The sequence below is a fragment of the Schistocerca cancellata genome, chromosome 1 (assembly GCF_023864275.1).
Source record: "Schistocerca cancellata isolate TAMUIC-IGC-003103 chromosome 1, iqSchCanc2.1, whole genome shotgun sequence".
In the NCBI taxonomy this organism is placed as follows: Eukaryota; Metazoa; Arthropoda; class Insecta; order Orthoptera; family Acrididae; genus Schistocerca; species Schistocerca cancellata.
Window position 1 is genome coordinate 547,918,006 of NC_064626.1, and position 21,629 is coordinate 547,939,634.

At 41.2% G+C, this 21,629-nt stretch overlaps 1 protein-coding gene across 1 annotated transcript in view; it reads right to left on the reverse strand.

Moving 5' to 3' along the window:
* Positions 1–442: 442 nt before the first annotated feature.
* The window catches only part of LOC126180158 (ubiquitin-conjugating enzyme E2 S), an 86,604-nt gene continuing 65,417 nt past the window's right edge, over positions 443–21,629 (reverse strand). The window contains exons 3-5 of the mRNA XM_049924670.1: positions 19,618–19,808; positions 19,376–19,504; positions 443–1,403 (exon numbers count right to left, since the gene is read on the reverse strand). Coding sequence (XP_049780627.1) covers positions 1,260–1,403; positions 19,376–19,504; positions 19,618–19,808 — 464 coding nt within the window. The 3' untranslated portion in view covers positions 443–1,259. The remainder of the gene's footprint in view (positions 1,404–19,375; positions 19,505–19,617; positions 19,809–21,629) is intronic.

Genomic DNA, 21,629 nt, shown 5'->3' on the forward strand with positions numbered 1-21,629 from the left:
TCCAAAGTATTGACCAAGCTATAACAGCGCAAAGTCACCAGAAATTCATGCTCTCACTGCGCAGAGTCGTGCATGGAGTCAAAGAAGTGGTTTTCTGTGCCAGTATTGCTTCGACAAACATTAAATTTCTCGTGTTCATTGGGGACATGTGTGAATGTTCATATAACTTTGTCAAAATCCATGAAAGTCGAGCAGGGAGGCCTAAGAGAGCGGAGATGGAATGACCCTTATTATACCAACTCCTTTACACATGTAGGAATTTAAATGGGGTGGTTCTCTAGATAACATAATCTTTGATGGAACTGTCACCAGTTAAAGCCTTTGAAAAATAAAATAAATAAAAAGCACACATATTTAAGAAAGACAAATAAAGCTCTTGTGCCCACTGAAATACCAATCAGTTTATATAGGTTGAGGGGTAAGAATATATCAAGACTGCTAATCAGACTTAATTCAAAATCTTTACTTAAAATCTTAGTGGCAAACCAAGGGTGTTCCCACAGATATGCTATAATGATAAAATTGAGAAGATGGCATGACAGTGGTTGATGTGGGGAAACATGAGTAACAATGATTTTACAGTCTCTTTCATGCAGGTAATACCTTTAGAATGCATAAGACTAAAAGTCACATTATTTACATTCTAGTTACATTATTCTGTGCAAACTAATACAACATATGTACAAAACCACAAGCACAAACAAATGAAGGAACAACATACGTAATTAAATAAGTGAAGTAAAGAAAGCTAGTACAGCATTTCAGTACTTATTCACACCTGCAAAACATGTAGTTGTGATGCATTAAAATGCTTATTTTTTTTCAAAGCTTCATTGTTTCAGATTTTGTGCAATCAATGTATGCAAAACAGAAATTTTACGACAGTATCAAAACTTGGCATCGTAAAATTATCGTTAAAATTTTACACTGAACCGACATTTTACAAGACAATTTGTATACATAAATAAGGACTTTACACTAAGCCACTAAACAACTGGGTTGCCAAACAACTAACACTTGATAGAGCTTACAGTCAAGGAAAAAGTTTTTATTTTGGGGTGGGGTGATGGTGATGACACTTGCACACGAGAAATCATTTTAACAGGACTGTTTGATTACTTTGCCATAGAAGTAGACAGTCTAGAGCTTTTAGTGTCAGTACACAATCCTTTGTTGACAACACACGTACAAAATTGCAATCCACTTTCATTTCTGATTTCAGGATGAAGTGGTGAGATCATACATCTTGCAAAATAATTTCACAACCTTTTCAAAGTTCTCTTCTTATCTTTCAGCAGCTTCTTTTTTTCAGCCACTTTTTTGTCTCCTGCATGTTTCTTTGCCATTGGTCCATCGCCGGAAGAGGCACCAACTTCCAGACCAGGTTTAGGCATCTTCGATGACTGAAAATATATTTTTCCTTCTTTTATTAACTGATTATACAAAATAAAAATTTTGCCATAAGTATCCATTTAACAGTCATTATGTATCAATGTTATTTTATGATCTAGCAGTTGCTACCCAAACATTGCACTAGATGAATGTGGTTACATAAAACACCACCTAGACTTGTCCACTAGCAAACAACGTAGAGAAAATGCAAGGAAGGGTGACAGATACAAATGAAATACAAAAGGAATTAAGTAGAAAATATGACCACAACAACAAAAAAGTTACATACATTTCAGGAAGGAAACTGTCCATGGGAGGGTAAGGGTGTTTTATTGACAGCAAATATTGATGAAATATCTCAGGATTAAAAACAGTAAACCCAGTTTTCTTTGTCTTGTGTGTTTATATTCATGTGCAATTTAATGAGAGATAGCTACTATGTAGGGGTGAAATGACAGTTTTGTTACCAGAAAATGAGTAATTCAACATGTCACGTGACGGTCATTTCATCACACCATGTACTGGCCGTTGATCTGAGAGTGTGGTAAGATTACAGCATAATGTGGGTTTCTGATTCATGAGACATACTGTCACTGAACTCAAGCAGTCACTGGCCTGTCACACACTGTCACAATGAGGGTAATGCACAAAATATCTCAATTTGTAGAAAAAGCTGCTATTGCTGTAGGTGGCAATGTAATGACATGAGTGTCACAGTGCCACAAATCTCGAAGTTTAATGCTGGGCACCAACAACCAGCGAGGAACCATATCATCAAGAACCATCTTCTTGCTATAGCATACCTTCTCACTGCACATTACAGGGTTTAAGAGCATCACCTAAAACAATGAAATCAAGGCACTTGTTGGTACAAGTAGATGGTAGGGCAAGATTATATTGTGAATCACACAAGGTGATGCATCCTGTTATTCAACAGAGCACCATTCAAGCAGCTGCTGGTAATGGTAATCTTGTGCTGTGGATATTAGAGTGGGATGAATTGTGGCCCCTGATATGCCAGCATCCATTTATTCGGCTACAGCAACTTGCAAGCAAACTGGATCTGTATTGTTACAAAGACAGTGCAACTCCCCATTTTTCTGTAATTTGACAAAATGATTTGAAGAACACTAAGCAGATATGGGAGTGCTTTCATAGCCAGCCTGAACACAAGATCTCAATCCTATTGGGCACATCTAGGATGACAATGATAAAGATGTGTATGCCTTAGATCCCTCTCCAATCAATCACTGAGTTGCAAGTGGCCATCTGGATGGTGTCTTGCAAAGTTCTTTTCATTATGCACTTCTGCTGTCACCATGGGGAGAGAGAAATGCTACATGCCACTAAGTATTTGTCTCTAATTAAATTACTCTTTAGTATAATTGCACATAAAAGAAAATTAACATGCAGTGACACTTCCAGAGCAATATGTCCAACAAACACAGAAACATTAAATGAACAAACAAGAAGTCCCTTTGTGTGAATCAACCACAGCACATTATTTACTTTGAGAGACCATTTTTTTGGCAACAAATGTTTAGATATATCAGCCAGTTTATTATCTGCAACAACATACTTGATATACTATGTACTTTTCTTTTCAAATGAAATTATCAATCAAACATGTCAAAATTAAATTCCAAGCTTCTGATGCACACTGTAAGCTATAAACTGCTTTATTAAGGTTACCTAGATAGTACTTGGTTGTTCACTAAATTCAATTAGTATTTTTTTTATCTCTCTTTTGTTTACTTCATTAGAGAGATCATCTTTCATGCTCACACAGTTTTCAACAAAAGTTTCGAGGTTTATAGCAACAAACTGACAATTATCTTTCACTTATACTTGAAAAGATTTAAATTCACCAACTTCAACACAACTTCATATCAATTTTTCTTTGCTGTATCTGACCCAATCTAAACTTTCAGTTTCAGAACCTTCAGCATTTAACCATATGGAATACATGTAACCCTGACATTTACAAGTCCCAATGGCATTCTGTTTACAAAGTGAACAGCAACCAATAATGCTTCTTACCATAAAGATTTTCCCACGTTATAATTAACAACAGGCAACAAGCTTTGTCTGTTGCTGCAAAATCAATACAATATGCTGTAAATGTAATGACATATCTTTCTTTCATAATAGATAGAAGTAATAGGACACTTGAGACCAGTGTACTCTAGGTCCACTGGCCATTTTGCTGTTGTCATTTTCAGATTATATGGAAGTTTTGTTTCCTTACCTTCCACTGAAGCAGTATACAATTCTGGTGTTTTCCTCTCCTCAGTTTTAATTCTTTCCACATATTTTGAAAGCAAGTTAAAATATGCATAATTTGAATATCCTATCATTTGATGTTACTGGAGAATTCTGATGCATATATTTTACATAGCTCTTTTTTCTAACAACTGCAGTTATACCTTCTATCCTTTCAATAGAGCTCTTACACTTTAAAATATAACTTTGAAACCACTGTTATACAATCTGTGCACTAGTAACTTATAGTGACTAAGTTCAGAAAGACTCAGTCTGTTTCAACAAAAATAGGCCATGTCAGTAAGTAGGGATAAATGACTTGCCTTATTGTGTAGGTGTGAGGGTGGGGGGTGGGGGGGAGAGAACCTTATTAAATGTCACAATATACCGAATTTGCATACCATTTCTCATTTGCTTCTTTTGTCTCCCTGTAATGATATCAATGATAATGCACCAAAATCTTTTGTGTCCAGAGCCAGCAAATTCAAGACATTTAAGACAAAACTGTTTTTCTTCACTTTAACTATGGCATTTTCTCCCATTTTTAACCAATTCTATTTCTCTCACCATTTCCATTGTTCCTTAAACAAATTATTGTGTTCTTATCTTCTGAAAGTGCTTCTTAAAATTCACGTTTCATTTCACAGTCTATAGATCTACTGTTCAAAATTTCACGTTTTCTACGGATAAGTCAACAGCAGTTATATTGTTCTTATTTGTGAGGCAATACTAGTAAAATAACGCAGAGCATCTTTTTCCAATCATTGCATCAGTCAATTATAGATCACTTATGAAGCTGTCAAATTATACAAAATGATTATTGAAGATATCTCGTGCTGAAATAAAGTTCAGATGCGATAACCACTTCTATAGAAGTAACCATCTAACCATGCTTTTTGTGTGTTCAAATGAATCACGAAAGTTTTCCTCTTATTTGAAGTACAACATTGCAATCTTTTATGTATTCCAAATGACAACTTATTTCCATTATTATTGACCAGCAATGTTATATAGCTTCTCAAGATTATTGTGTTCCTTGACTTTTTTAGTTTATTTGTTCCAGATATTCTGCTTGTTTCATACATCCCTGTGAGTTATGGTTCATGCAGTGTAGCATAGAGGTTAGTGTTGTTGGCTCGTGTGCTGTGGGTTGACAGTTCAAACCCAACCACTAGCAACTATTTGTTATTTAGTATTTATCAATTGTGGAAGTATCTCGTAATATCCCATGTTTTTAATACTGGTAGATTCTGAAGTATTCAGTGTCTGTATAAATAAGTGCACTCTATCCAGGAAGTTAATTCTGTTCTGGATGTCCTCTGGTGTTCATGATACATGTACCTTTAAATGTGCCTTCAGTGCTACACACTTTATTTCATTGACAACCCTGCTTTCGGATTTGACTTAACTCTGGTTACAATACAACCTTTTTTTTGGTGGGGACACCTGATATATCAAAACATTATGTCACCATGGCTCCAATCAGGCAATGCAAAAGCTGTTGCCTACATGAACAGTAACCAGAATACATGCAGTACATTGCTCTGAAGGTCCGTTAATTCAAGAGACCAACAGATTCCGTGGCAGTAGTAAGTCTACTGCACATGCAGTATCAGTATTTTCTGGAGGCTCTGGTCAGGACCTGACAGAACAGCTGAAAGGATTTGACAAGCTATCCAAATTCAGCAGGTGGGATACTATGATGCGTTTGACAAATGTGTAACTTTACCTGGAGGGCACAGTCCAGCAATGGTTCAAGAACAATGAAGAAAAGCTCAGCAGCCGGGACAAATTACAGGCCGAACTGAAGCAAAATCTTGGCAACATTCGACAGCAAGTCTGCTTAGCAGAAGAACAATTGAAGTAGAGGTCCTAATGTCTTTGTGGAAGGATACATTAATACACACAGCATGTTTTGGTCCTTTGCATCATACTGAATGCGAATATGACAGAAGGTGAAAAAATCTCACATCTGACGAAAAGAGTTGCAGAAGACATGTACCAAGCTTTTCTGGGAAAGAATATCACAACAACAGAGGAATTCATCAAGTGGTACCAGAACATTGAGAAAATGCACCACAGTATGACTGATAACCCAAATGTGGTTCCTATAATAGTTGTGGAAGACCGCCACAACTTCACTTCTCTCATACTTCAGGTATTAAGAGAAGAGGCACAGCATTTTAAGACTGCCAGAACTGTTGGTCCAAGTACATAAGTGACATATAGCAGCCAAACATGGCCACATATGTTGTGAAGAAGCATAAAATGTTGAAGAAGACATGTAAGTATCTCTAGCACCAAGCTCCACCATCAGTTGAACTAATTAGGAAGAATGGATTCGGCCAGCTTGGACTTACGCTGCAGCCAAAAAACAACGATGCAGCAGCCAACTAATGCAGGTACAAACTACTCCACTGCCACGTTTAACACCCCACAGAAGAAGTGACATTTGGAGGGCAGAGGATAACACACTGGTATGTTTTCACTGTGCACACCGTGGACATATTGTACACTAGGCAGAGAAGGGAGACTACTTTTTGATGACTACTACCAACCATCATAACAGTTTTACTTACACCCATCAACTACAGATTATTATAGCTGTCCTGTAGGAAGAAATCTATTACTGTAGCCATTCACTGTATCAATTGCTAATCTGGTCACTGAATAAGCTAGGCAACCATCCATGGAGGTGAGGCCATCACAGATGAATTTCCTCCACAGTCAGTCTCCAAGATGTCAGGAAATCTCACAGACGTCGATGGTTAACTCGTATTAGCACCCATGGTTGACTCGTATTAGCACTAGTCAACTACAGAGCTGAATATTCATCATTACCAGCAACAGAAGGCTACGTTCCATAACAAAATGCAACAGAAAAAGAGACACACAACCAGTATGATTGAATCCTGATAACATCGCTTCTCTCACATGCCAGATTGTAACAAAAGATATATAGCACTTTATGGCAGGCAGAACTATCAGACCAATATACAAGAGATGGTGGCCATGAATGTTTGACCCCATATGTCAGGAGGTAACACAGAATGTTGAAGAAGAGGTTTATTGATCTTTGGCACCAGTCTCCAACACGATGATCAAGCCATGAAGAATGTATGTGGCCAACACAGACTTCTACCATTGCTGTGATATGACAACCCAGCTCCCAACCAACGCAGTTACACCCAATTCCTCTACCTACTTAAACTCCTCGCAGAAGAACAGACATGTGGAGCATAGAGGACAAGATGCTGGCCTGTTTTCACTGTGGCTGCCTGGACAAGCACACTACTGCAGAGTGAGAACTCTACTGTTTGTTTACTACTACACCATAAGACACCAACTGTCACAATAGTTCTATTCACATCAGTCAACTGCTCATCGCCATAGGCTGGACGAAGTCATTGCTTGTCATGTCATGACAGTTCCCCTATCACCGTGCAGAGGTACCACCCACTTGCATAGTTGCTGAATTCGAGAAAACTAAGCAAGGCAATCATCTGTGGAGGTGAGTCCAACAAAGATGCAAGGTCTCCACAGACGACAGCCACTGTGTCACAAAATCTCACTGACACCGTAATGAACAGCCAACCTGTCTGTGCACTTTTCTGAACTGTTAGATTCTTATTGTCATCAACTACAGAAGACAAAGTTACATGATACAAGAGGGACTATGCTGAAAGTTGGAAACGGGAAATGTTCAGCGAACAGGAACATGTACTGTAAAATTAACTATCAATGACAGAACACAGGCCTCTGAATTTGTGATTTTAGTAGAATGCAGACATAACATTATTCTCAATCAACAAAAGAATCATGTCCTGCTACTACTACAGACAATACAGGGGAGGACAATAATATCACATTACCAATAGGATCTGCCCCAACTGAGGAAAATCAGCAGCTAGAGATAGCCAATCTGCGAAAATTTTCAGTCTCTTTCATAGCCAGAGTGGAGAAAAGAAAGACCAAGTGACCCACGGTAAAACACCATATCAACACAGGGGATCATCCAACAATTAGCCAGTGTTCATACAACGTATGACCAACTGAAGGATGGTTAACCCAGGAGAAAGTGGAGAAGATCTTGCAAGATAGCAACATTGAACCTTTAGAGCATCCCTAGTACTCTCCTATGGACCTTGTGAAGGACAGCAAAAAGTGTTTCTGCGTCTACTACTGATGACAGAACGAAACCATGAAGAATGATGTCCATCCATTGCCACACATTGATGACACCCTACACTGAGTGAAAGAAACAAAGTATTTCTCCACTATGGATGTTCAGGCAGGCTACTGCCAAATCGAAGCTGAAAAGGCTGACTGAGAAAGGACTGGCTTCATAACTCCTGATGGCATCTATGAGTTCAAGTTATGCCATATGGACTGTGCGTTCCAGCCCCTTTCAAATGTATAACTGGAAACCTGCTCCAAAACCTTAAATGGTTGACATCTCTTTCCTATGGGTGACAGTCATTTTTTCAAAAACATTTAAAGAAACTGGAATAAAGTTTGTTCAGACTGCAGGTGTCTGCCTGAAAAGTGCGGATACCACCCAGAAATAAAAATCTTGAGTTCCCTAGAGAATGGTGGTGGACTCCACCACAATTCAGAGAAAATAAGAGCAGTCACAGATTTTCCAACTCCCCAGAATGTCTGTGAAGTGTGATGTCTCCTCAGAATATGCTCATACTACAAGAGATTCATAAAGTACTTCTGAACCAAGGCACGTCCCTCGCAAGAACCTCTGCAGGGAGACGCCAGATTTTCCTGGAATAAGAGGCACAAGAAAGATTTTTCCTTGTCCTTAAGGAAGCACTAACATATCCAGTCATAGCACTGTATGACGAGACACAACTTCACACTGACACTAGGAGTTCTGGGATAGGGACAGATCTAGTACAAATTCAGGAAAGTACTGAAAATGTGATGGATAGTTTATTATTCCAGAGCACTCTCCAAGTCTGAGATGAACTACTCTGCAGCCTAGAAAAAGTGCCTTGCAGTTGTTTGGGCCATCAATAAGTTCCAGCCACAATGATTTGGCAAACCGTTCACCACTGTGGAGGAAAAAAAATTGTTCACTGCCTGTCAAGAAATCATTTGACAGAACACAACAGTGTGGATGAAATTTACATCATCGTTGCATTAAATGACATTGCTGCTGAACACAAGGAAGATCCTGCATTGCTGAAAACCATAGAAGCCTTGAATAATGAGAGACCAACCACAAAAGGATCCCAATTAATAAATGGAACATTGTACAACAGCAACTACCATCCAACGGGCAGAAATGGTTGCTTGTCATCCTAGAACATCTGCAGCCAGCGATCCTGAAGAATTTCCACGACAGGCCAATATCTGGTCATCTGGGATTCGTGAAGACTCTAGACAGAATTGAATACAGGTATCACTGGCCACATCTCTACCAACCTATTAAGACACTACATGAGCCACTGCAAGGAATCCCAACGACAGAAGCATGTACCGCAATTCCTCTGGGTCAGCTGGTACCAATCCTGCCTGCAGCTCCATTCCACCAAATTGGAATTAACCTCTTAGGGTGATTCCCAAAGTTGATAACGGGAATCAATGGGTAACAGTCGGTACACACTACCTTGCTTGCTATGCTGTCACCAAAGCTGTGTCAACCATCATATTTCCAGGAATCCAAAATTTCTTGTAGACATTGTCATCTGAAGCACAGTGTACCTGTTGTGATGATCTTGGATGGTGGAAAAGTTTTCCAGTAGAGACCACTATCGGAGAATTCCACGTTGCGACATCACTCACACGATAATAGCCTACCGTCCGCAGACTAACAGTCTCACAGAATGCTATGAAGATATGCTATCAATGTACTTAGATGTACAACAGAGAGAGAGAGGGATACAATACTGCCTGCTTGACATTCGCAAGCAATGCAATGAAGCACGATACTACAGGTTTCACACTGTTCCTTCTAATCCACGCTCACAGGGCTGAAATGACAATGGATACACTATTTCAACTCGATAACGACCAGGATGACTACACGAAACCCCTCATCACCAGAACCAAAGAAGCAAGGTAGCTGGCTGCAATATGGACCCTGAACACCCAGCAGAAAGACCAAAGGGGTTATTACTCCCACGTGCCAGCCAGTGAGATACAGCCGGGGAGACTAGGTATGGATTTTTACTCTTGTGCAGAAAGTTGGACTATGGGAAACTATCATGAAGATTCGAAGGGAGGGATCACATTCAATGCACATCACTGTGAAGAGGATGTAATGAAACTACCAGAATCCGAGGATCCATCAGTGCCACCATACAGAGGGCTCTTGACCAGATTATGGTCCAGGGTGTTGTAATTGACTCCAATGAAATCTCCTGAAACGACAGGTTACTTCTTCAGGAGAGAGAGTAATGCTGCAAACTCTGGTGAATGTACTGCAGTGCGGTGGTTAGAGTCACTGGCTGATGCGCTATGGGTCACCACTTGAAATTCGACCACCAGCAGTTAATAACTTTTATGAGTTTATCATTTCTGGAAGGTTCTTGAAATACCGTATTCTATGTCTATAGAAATACCAGCATTGTGAAATATTTAATGAATACATAAATAGCTGCACTTTCCATCAAGGTGGTCAGTTCTGTCCTGACTGTACATTGGTACCCTTGACTGACATGTTTTCACTGGTGACTGTTGTATTTCATTGACAATTCTGCTTTTGGATTTGGACTCTATTCTGGTTACACCTTGTCAATATTCATCAGCAATAAATTTCAAAAAATCTATTCACCTTGCATGTTGTTGTTGTTACCTTCAATGCAAAAACTGGTTTGAGGCAGCTCTCCATGCTAGTCTATCCTGTGCAAGCCTCCTCTTCTCTGAATAACTACTGCAAACTACATCCATTTGAACCTGCTTACTGTATTCATACCTTTGCCTGCCTCTACAATTTTTACTGCAACACTTCACTCCAATACCAAACTGACAATTCACTGATGCCTCATCATGTGCTTTAACAACTGATGTACTCTTTTAGTCAAGTTGTGCCACAAATTTCTTTTCTTCCCAGTTCAATTCAATAACTCCTCTTATGTTATACGATCTATCCAGCATTTTTCTATAGTACCACATTTCAAAAGAATTTATTATCTTCTTGTCTGAACTGGCTTATCATCCATGGTGCGCTTCCATAAAAGCCTATACTTCAGATAAATACCTTCAGAAAATAGTTCCTGATACTTAAATTTATATTCTCTGTAACTAATCTCCCTTTCCCGAAAAGATTTTGCTGTTGTAGCCAGTCTCCAACATTACATCCTCTCTATTTCAGGTACCATCAGTTATTTTGCTGCCCAAATAGCAAAACCTATTACTACTTTTAGTAACTCATTTTTTAATCTTATTCTCTCTGCTCGATTTAATTGAACTACATTTCATTACCCTTATTTCGCTTTTTATGATAACCTCTTCTTCATAAATTCCTTCCAGTGATAAGTGACAGGCTATCTGCTGTAACTTTCTTTTTCATATTTAGATCTTATGATAAAATATGTACACTTAGAAGACGTTGTGCTTATGATGTCTAACTCCAAAATTATCTTAAATGTTTGCCAGTAACATATATTGTGATACATACTACAAACACATTGCATTAATAGGGTGGAATATACAGAATTTGAGGAGTGGAGGTAACAACTTCAAAAATAGTCCAGATGCTGAGTTGTAAACGGGCATATACACAAGACTGAGAACTTTAATAGTTTTCGGGTGAATCCCTTATCATTACAGACTTCAGTCATTGTGGTGCTGGCTCATTGGAGTCAGCTGGAACAATGGAGCCATACAGGTGCGTGTGTGTGTGGTGTTGATCAGGAGGTGGGGGTGATACTGAAGAGGGAGACCAAGGTCTTCAGTGAACAGGTTTGCATGGAAACTTGCATCCAACCAGTCTCCAGACTGAAGGCAACAAAAACATGAGTTGAGTAATTTTTAGGCATACAAGTCTGTTGTTATAATTTTATCACTCTTAACACTTAGGAGCTGATGCCTGTAAAAATAAGGGCACACCTGACCAGCCTGAAAATCCAACGCCCGTAATTTTATGGGCGCGTGTGCTCGATCTTCCCCTTCCTTCCTTTACGTGTTCGTAGAGCTCCCAATGGTCTGGGAGGCACAGTAGAGGCTATAGTTGAAGTATTTGACGCTAGATGGTGTGGGCATGCTGGACAAGGGAGAACCACTCCTTTTTTGTGAGGCTTTGTGAGTGCAAATATTCTGCCATGCGCGTGCTCAGTTGCGATGTCATGGTGAGATGTGGTTTGACGGATGATGAAATCACTCTTGAGTTATCACGCGAGTTTGAAGAAAGTGATGTTGATTTTTCGGAGGATGATGATTTGCTTGATACTGATGATGACGTAGACTATATTCAATAAGAAGTTTCTGAGTCTTCAGGTAAGGAATCCAGATAACAAAATACACAATATTTTTATTCAGATTTCAATTGAAAGAGCTTTCAATACGTAACTACCGTAGTAACTGATTTTATTTGCAAATACTACTTTTATGGTAGATTCAGACGAGGAGAGCGATCGTCCAAGTTCTTGCCATTGTTCCTGCTGATACCACACCTGCAGTGCGTGGGCGACCAAGAGTGAGTGTGAGATCGAGAACTTCGCGCCGTACCGATTCTGAGGAAGGCTACACGACTAATGATCACGTGCCAAATATCTATCCATTCTCAGGACACTCTGGAAAGTGCAACCTTACCAGTTTAGACCAGAACAGCACACCTCTAGATTTCTTTTTGTGTTCACTTACAGACAGTATGGTGAATCATATAAAGCAGCAAACTAATCTGTATGCACAACAAAGCATAAGGAAATTATGAAGCACAAATTCGCTTTCCTCTACCTGCTCGCTGTCAAAGTGGAAAGGAGTTACTCTCATAGAAATAAGAAAGTTTCTGGCAATTGTAGTCCATATGTGTGTAAGTGTGAGATCCTGTATATGAGAGCACTGGTCCAAGAATCCTGTTGTGTCATGTAATTATTGTCCAAACATCCTGAGACGTCACAAGTTTGTTTCTATTTTGAGAAACTTGCACATCAGTGACAATTCAGTTGCTAAGGAAAAAGGTGAAGCTGGCTATGACCCACTGCACAAGGTGAGACCCCTCCTGGATATGGTGTCTGCTAATTCCCAGTGAGCATATACACCCTCTCAAAACATTACAACTGATGAAGGCATGTGCAAATTTCGTGGCCGTGTGTATTTCAAGCAGTATATGCCACAGAAGCCAAATAAATATAATATTAAACTGAACATTTTGTCAGAGTCGGAGAGATGTTATGTCTGGAATTTTTCTGTTTATGCAGGTGAGAGGCCTGGTACACTGACACTTGCGAAGACATAGCTTGGGAATCTGTCAGGAAAAGGTTACACTTTGTTTACAGACAGATTCTACACCAGTCCAGTCCTTGCTTCAGAACCGGAACCTGGAAAAACAGCTCTTGTGGGAACTACAAGAAAATCTAGACAGGGATTACCTTCTGCTGTAAAAGATCTGAAACTTCAGCAAGGTGAAATAATTTTTAGGCGTAAAGAGAATATCTTGGCATTCTGTTGGAAGGACAAAAGAAATGTGCACAAGATAAGTACAAGGCACACTGCTGAGATTGTGACGTATATTGTTGAGAGAGGCAGAGAGAAGTCAAAACCCGCCTGTGCGGTAGACTATAACAAGTTGGGTGTTCACTTATCACACCAACGACAATCATATGGGGCTTCTGAGCATCAAACTGTGAAGTGAAGTAGTGAAGAAAGTTGTCATTCCACATAATACTAATAGTGATAATAAATATATAAATAAATAATATAAAATATATATAAATATGTATATTGTACAAGGTAACTGGAAAAGCCTCACATCATCACAGTTTGTGACAACTATCTGTGCAGGTCTTGCAGACAGCAGAGATCTCTTAACCACAACCTGATACATTGGGACTCTCCAGACTATCAACATTTTCTGGAAAAGACTGAGACAAATAGGCAAGAAACAGAACCAAAAACAATGTGTAGTGTGTTCTCTGAGAGACAAAAATCTTACTGGGAAAGTGTGGCACAAAGACACAAGCTACCAGTGTAGTGAATGCAAAGTGGCATTGTGCAAACTACTGTGTTTCAAAATTGCAAACTACTGTGTTTCAAAATTTATCATACAAAGACCAAAATTGCATCTTAAAATAAAGCCAAAGGAGGTTACCGTACATAAAACAAGCAGTATGAATAATTATTAAAATTCTTGTTTAAAATAATGTAGTTTAAAAAAAAATTAGAGTGTGTGTGTGTGTGTGTGTATGTGTGAGTGTGTGTGTGCACAAAATTCTAGCTTTCGCAACCAACGGTTGCCTCGTCAGGAAAGAGGGAAGGAGAGGGAAAGACAAAAGGATTTGGGTTTTAAGGGAGAGGGTAAGGAGTCATTCCAATCCCGGGAACGGAAAGACTTACCTTAGGGGAAAAAAGGACAGGTATACACTCGCACACACACACACACATATCCATCCGCATATACACAGACACAAGCAGACATTTGTAAAGGCAAAGAGTTTGGGCAGAGTGTCAGTCGAGGCGGAAGTACAGAGGCAAAGATGTTGTTGAAACACAGGTGAGGTATGAGCGGCGGCAAATTGAAATTAGAAATTAGCGGAGATTGAGGCATGGCAGATAGCGAGAAGAGAGGATATGCTGAAGGGCAAGTTCCCATCTCCGGAGTTCTGACAGGTTGGTGTTAGTGGGAAATATCCAGATAACCCGGACGGTGTAACACTGTGCCAAGATGTGCTGGCCGTGCACCAAGGCATGTTTAGCCACAGGGTGATCCTCATTACCAACAAACACTGTCTGCCTGTGTCCATTCATGCGAATGGACAGTTTGTTGCTGGTCATTCCCACATAGAACGCTTCACAGTGTAGGCAGGTCAGTTGGTAAATCACGTGGGTGCTTTCACATGTGGCTCTACCTTTGATCGTGTACGCCTTCCGGGTTACAGGACTGGAGTAGGTGGTGGTGGGAGGGTGCATGAGACAGGTTTTACACCGGGGGCGGTTACAAGGGTAGGAGCCAGAGGGTAGGGAAGGTGGTTTGGGGACTTCATAGGGATGAACTAAGAGGTTACGAAGGTTAGGTGGACGGCGGAAAGACACTCTTGGTGGAGTGGGGAGGATTTCATGAAGGATGGATCTCATTTCAGGGCAGGATTTGAGGAAGTCGTATCCCTGCTGGAGAGCCACATTCAGAGTCTAATCCAGTCCCGGAAAGTATCCTGTCACAAGTGGGGCACTTTTGTGGTTCTTCTGTGGGAGGTTCTGGGTTTGAGAGGATGAGGAAGTGGCTCTCGTTATTTGCTTCTGTACCAGGTCGGGAGGGTAGTTGAGGGATGCGAAAGCTGTTTTCAGGTTGTTGGTGTAATGGTTCAAGGATTCCGGACTGGAGCAGATTCATTTGCCACAAAGACCTAGGCTGTAGGGAAGGGACCGTTTGATGTGGAATGGGTGGCAGCTGTCATAATGGAGGTACTGTTGCTTGTTGGTGGGTTTGATGTGGACGGACGTGTGAAGCTGGCCATTGGACAGATGGACGTCAACGTCAAGGAAAGTGGCATGGGATTTAGAGTACGACCAGGTGAATCTGATGGAACCAAAGGAGTTGATGTTGGAGAGGAAACTCTGGAGTTGTTCTTCACTGTGAGTCCAGATTATGAAAATGTCATCAATAAATCTGTACCAAACTTTGGGTTGGCAGGCCTGGGTAACCAAGAAGGCTTCCTCTAAGCGACCCATGAATAGGTTGGCATACGAGGGGGCCATCCTGGTACCCATGGCTGTTCCCTTTAATTGTTGGTATGTCTGGCCTTCGAAAGTGAAGAAGTTGTGGGTCAGGATGAAGCTGGCTAAGGTAATGAGGAAAGAGGTTTTAGGTAGGGTGGCAGGTGATCGGCGTGAAAGGAAGTGCTCCATCACAGCGAGGCCCTGGACATGCGGAATATTTGTGTATAAGGAAGTGGCATCAATGGTTACAAGGATGGTTCCCGGGGGTAACAGACTGGGTAGGGATTCCAGGCGTTCGAGAAAGTGGTTGGTGTCTTTGATGAAGGATGGGAGACTGCATGTAATGGGTTGAAGGTGTTGATCTACGCAGGCAGAGATGCGTTCTGTGGAGGCTTGGTAACCACCTACAATGGGACGGCCGGGACGATTGGGTTTGTGACTTTTAGGAAGAAGGTAGGGGTGCGGGGTGTTGGTGGGGTCAGGAGGTTGATGGAGTCAGGTGAAAGGTTTTGTAGGGGGCCTAAGGTTCTGAGGATTCCTTGAAGCTCTGCCTGGACATCAGGAATGGGATTACCTTGGCAAACTTTGTAAGTAGTGTTGTCTGAAATCTGACTCAGTCCCTCAGCCACATACTCCCGACGATCAAGTACCACGGTCGTGGAACCCTTGTCCGCCGGAAGAATGACGATGGATCGGTCAGCCTTCAGATCACGGATAGCCTGGGCTTCAGCAGTGGTGATGTTGGGAGTAGGATTAAGGTTTTTTAAGAAGGAGAGAGAGGCAAGGCTGGAAGTCAGAAATTCCTGGAAGGTTTGGAGAGGGTGATTTTGAGGAGGAGGTGGGTCCCGCTGTGACGGAGGACAGAACTGTTCCAGGCAGGGTTCAATTTGGATAGTGTCTTGGGGAGTTGGATCATTAGGAGTAGGATTAGGATCATTTTTCTTCGTGGCAAAGTGATATTTCCAGCAGAGAGTATGGGTGTAGGACAGTAAATCTTTGACGAGGGCTGTTTGGTTGAATCTGGGAGTGGGGCTGAAGGCGAGGCCTTTGGATAGGACAGAGGTTTGGAGGAAAGGTTAACTACTGAATTGGGGTGTTGTGGTTCCAGATTGTGTTGATTGGAATTTTGAGGTTTTGGAGGGAGTGGAGCTGGAAGTGGGAGATTGAGCAGATGGGAGAGACTGGGTTTGTGTGCAATGAGAGGAGGTTGAGGTTTGCTGGAAAGGTTGTGAAGGGTGAGTGAGTTGCCTTTCCGGAGGTGGGAAACCAGGAGATTGGATAGTTTTTTTAAGGTGGAGGGTGGCATGCTGTTCTAATTTGCGGTTGGCCTGTAGGAGGATGCTCTGAACAGCCGGTGTGGATGTGGGAGAGAAAAGATTGAGGACTTTTATTAAGGATAGGAGTTGACGGGTGTGTTGATTGGCTGAGTTGATGTGTAGGTGAAGGATTAGGTGGGTGAGGGCAATGGATTGTTCAGTTTGGAACTGGTATAGGGACTGATGGATCCCCATGGGATCTAAATCCCATGCCACTTTCCTTGACGTTGACCTCCACCTGTCCAATGGCCAGCTTCACACATCCATCCACATCAAACCCACCAACAAGCAACAGTACCTCCATTATGACAGCTGCCACCCATTCCACATCAAACGGTCCCTTCCCTACAGCCTAGGTCTTCGTGGCAAACGAATCTGCTCCAGTCCAGAATCCTCGAACCATTACACCAACAACCTGATAACAGATTTTGCATCCCGCAACTACCCTCCTGAGCTGGTACAGAAGCAAATAACCAGAGCCACTTCCTCATCTCCTCAAACCCAGAACCTCCCACAGAAGAACCACAAAAGTGCCCCACTTGTGACAGGATACTTTCCGGGACTGGATCAGACTCTGAATGTGGCTCTCCAGCAGGGATACAACTTCCTCAAATCCTGCCCTGAAATGAGATCCATCCTTCATGAAATCCTCCCCACTCCACCAAGAGTGTCTTTCTGCCATCCACCTAACCTTCGTAACCCCTTAGTTCATCCCTATGAAGTCCCCAAACCACCTTCCCTACCCTCTGGCTCCTACCCTTGTAACCGCCCCCGGTGTAAAACCTGTCTCATGCACCCTCCCACCACCACCTACTCCAGTCCTGTAACCCGGAAGGCGTACACGATCAAAGGCAGAGCCACATGTGAAAGCACCCACGTGATTTACCAACTGACCTGCCTACACTGTGAAGCCTTCTATGTGGGAATGACCAGCAACAAACTGTCCATTCACATAAATGGACACAGGCAGACAGTGTTTGTTGGTAATGAGGATCACCCTGTGGCTAAACATGCCTTGGTGCACGGCCAGCACATCTTGGCACAGTGTTACACCGTCCGGGTTATCTGGATACTTCCCACTAACACCAACCTGTCAGAACTCCGGAGATGGGAACTTGCCCTTCAGCATATCCTCTCTTCTCGCTATCTGCCATGCCTCAATCTCCGCTAATTTCTAATTTCAATTTGCCGCCGCTCATACCTCACCTGTGTTTCAACAACATCTTTGCCTCTGTACTTCCGCCTCGACTGACATCTCTGCCCAAACTCTTTGCCTTTACAAATGTCTGCTTGTGTCTGTGTATATGCGGATGGATATGTGTGTGTGTGTGTGTGTGTGGTGTGTGTGTGTGTGTGTGTGTGTGTGTGTGTGTGTGCGCGCGCGAGTGTATACCTGTCCTTTTTTCCCCCTAAGGTAAGTTTTTCCGCTCCCGGGATTGGAATGACTCCTTACCCTCTCCCTTAAATCCCACATCCTTTCGTCTTTCCCTCTCCTTCCCTCTTTCCTGACAAAGCAACCGTTTGTTGCGAAAGCTTGAATTTTGTGTGTATGTTTGTGTGTCTATCGACCTGCCAGCGCTTTCGTTTGGTAAGTGTGTGTGTGTGTGTGTGTGTGTGTGTGTGTATATAGGTATATTTTTCCTTCGTGGAATGTTTCCTTCTATTTTTTATATATATATATATATATATATATATATATATATATATATATAAAAACAAAGATGATGTGACTTACCAAATGAAAGTGCTGGCAGGTCGACAGACACACAAACGAACACAAACATACACACAAAATTCTAGCTTTCGCAACCAACGGTTGCCTCATCAGGAAAGAGGGAAGGAGAGGGAAAGACGAAAGGATTGTGGTTTTAAGGGAGAGGGTAAGGAGTCATTCCAATCCCGGGAGCGGAAAGACTTACCTTTGGGGGAAAAAAAGGAGAGGTATACACTCGCGCGCACACACACACACACACACACACACAACACACACACACACACACACACACACATATATCCATCCACACATATACAGACACCAAAGCATGAATTTCAGTCATAATTTTTCCCCCTAAGGTAAGTCTTTCCGCTCCCAGGATTGGAAAGACTCCTTACCCTCTCCCTTAAAACCCACATCCTTTCATCTTTGGCTCTCCTTCCCTCATTCCTGACGAAACAACAGTTGGTTGCGAAAGCTTGAAATTTTGTGTTTTTGTGTCTATCTACCAACGCTTTCCCGTTTGGTAAGTCATGGAATCTTTGAGAAAAAGTATTATACATAGCTTCAAACTAGAAAGTTCAGGCTTTTCAATATGGGTAATGTCATTACCATGACAAAAACCATTTAGGTTGTTGTAGTAAACTAAAATACGCTAAAAACAGCTAGGCCTTGTGGTAGAGCTTCATGCGCTATGGCTCAGGGCCCAAAGTGTTAAAAACACATTTCTACACTGAGCCCACAACTAGCATGTCGTGCACACTAAGATAGTAAACAAAAGATTTGCTTCTGTAAGCAAACCAGACTCTTAGCTGTTATGAAAAATAATAGGATTATATTTCCATTATAAAATTGTTCTTACCAAAGCATGAATTTCAGTCATCATTTTTGCTCTCTGGGAGTAACATTCATATTGTTCAAGCAGCAATTTCCCTGCTTCTTCATTAAGTGCAGATTCTGCATTTGGCACAATCAGCAAGCATTTCACTGTCTGTAAGACAATAACAATGAAATAACAAAATTATATCACATGCATAACACTATCTAATGCAATCTGTAATTCTAGTGACTAACATAACATTTTTTTGACAAAGTAGTAGTTACCAATAATATGTGCTTTATTCCAAGGTCTGGCTTCCAGTCCTTCTTCAATGTATTCACACATATTTCTCCATTTTTCGCAACATTTGGATGAAATATCTTTGTGAGAAAGAAAGCCTTTGGCGGTGCTTGTGGGAAATCTTTCCCAAGAGCAAGCTTCACACGGAACACACCACCAGCATATGGTGTACCAGCTGCAAGATTTAAAAATAAAAAATCACTGTTGTTTCAACCATACTGGATTGCTGACCAGCAGTACAGGTGAAGTGAAATGGGTTTCTAGGCTTCATCAGTGCAAGAAGTGTTATCTCAAATATGTTTGCGAGAACTTAAAACATCTTACTCAAACATTTATTGGTGACAAATTGATGAAGGAAATGAACATTAGCTCTGTACCACACTAATGGGATCAAAAATTGTTCCAGATTTTAAAGCGTAATAGATTTAACCTGTCTAGTCTGCTTTATTTCTGCATCAATAACTGGGTTTACCAGTGTATTTGTTGTGTGCTTGGCACTTTCTGTAATCATACAAAAATAGAGTTTAATTTATTCGCTGTAGTATAACATCAGTACACTGTTCCCTTTCTGCAACAGTACATGTGTTCTTCAGCACATCACTACTAGTCATTTCTCGTGGGGGAGCAGATGTACGCGATCCCTGTCTCACAAATGGGCTATTCTTATGGAGCATACAGCAAATAAAAGAAGCAAATGTGTACCTGTGTTTGGGGTTCTATGAGTGCAGACATGAATGCATTCCAGTCTGAACTGCCGATGGTGGCAGTTAGTATATTATTAACTAATTTATCTTTTTCAGAAACATTTTTCTTGCATTTGCCAGTCTGGACTTCAAAGTCTCTGTACTTCAGCCATCATCAGTAATTGTGCTTTCCAAATAACAAAACTCATCAACTACTTTTATATTCATTCCTTTCCAACTGCTACTGCAAGTCCTTTACACTCTCTAACAACACTGCAATGTCATCGGTAAATCTTAAAGTTTTATTCTTTGTTCTGAACTTTTATTTTCTCTCCTAATTTCTCCTTCGTTTCCTTTCATGCTCACTCAATGCACAGATAGAACAACATTGGGAGCGGAGAGGGGGAAGCTACACCCACCCCTGGTCTCACACTTTTCTCAAATACTGCTTCTCTTTTATGCCCTTGACTCATTTGGTTCCTGTACTAGTCATACATAACTTTTCACTCTTTTTGTTTTATTCTTACAATATTTCGACTTTCAGAGCTTGAAGCCTAGTTAACAGCATCCAAAGCTTTCTTTCAACATACAAATGTTATAAATTTAGTCTTGCCTTTTTCAATCTATCTTCTAAGTCATACGGTTAATACAGCCTTGCAGATTCCTACATTTAACCAGAACCCAAACTGATCTCCCCCAAAGTCAGGATCTACCAGTTTATCCATTCTTCTAAATGCAGTTTATGTCAGTATTGGCAACCATAACATATTAAACTGATGTTTTAGTAATATTCAGACCTTTCAGTACCACCTTTCTTTGCAATAGGAATTATCACATTCAAGGGGGGGGGGGGGGGGGGGGGCAGAGCACAAAGAAATTTCTGAATAAGATATAAACTGGTAAATGTGATGCTTATGTACAGACAACAAATGATTACAATATCAGAAAAATTGGACAATTTATTCAAGAGAAAGAGCTTCACAAGTTGGCCTTTATGCAAGCACTGCTGTTGGATGTTCTCCTGAGGTGTGTTGTACACGAATTCTGTCTAGTTGGCACCTTAAGTCATCAAAAGCCCAAGCTGGTTAAAGGGCCCTGCCCACAATGCTCAAAACATTCTCTATTGGGGAAGAGATCTGGTGATCTTGCTGGCTGAGATACTGTGTGGCTAGCTCAAAGACATGCAGTAAAAACCCTCACCACATGCGGATGGGCATTATCATGATGAAATGTTAGCCCAGGATGGATTGCCATGAAGAGCAACGAAATGGGACACAGAATATCATTGGCATATTATTGTGTTGTAAAGGTGC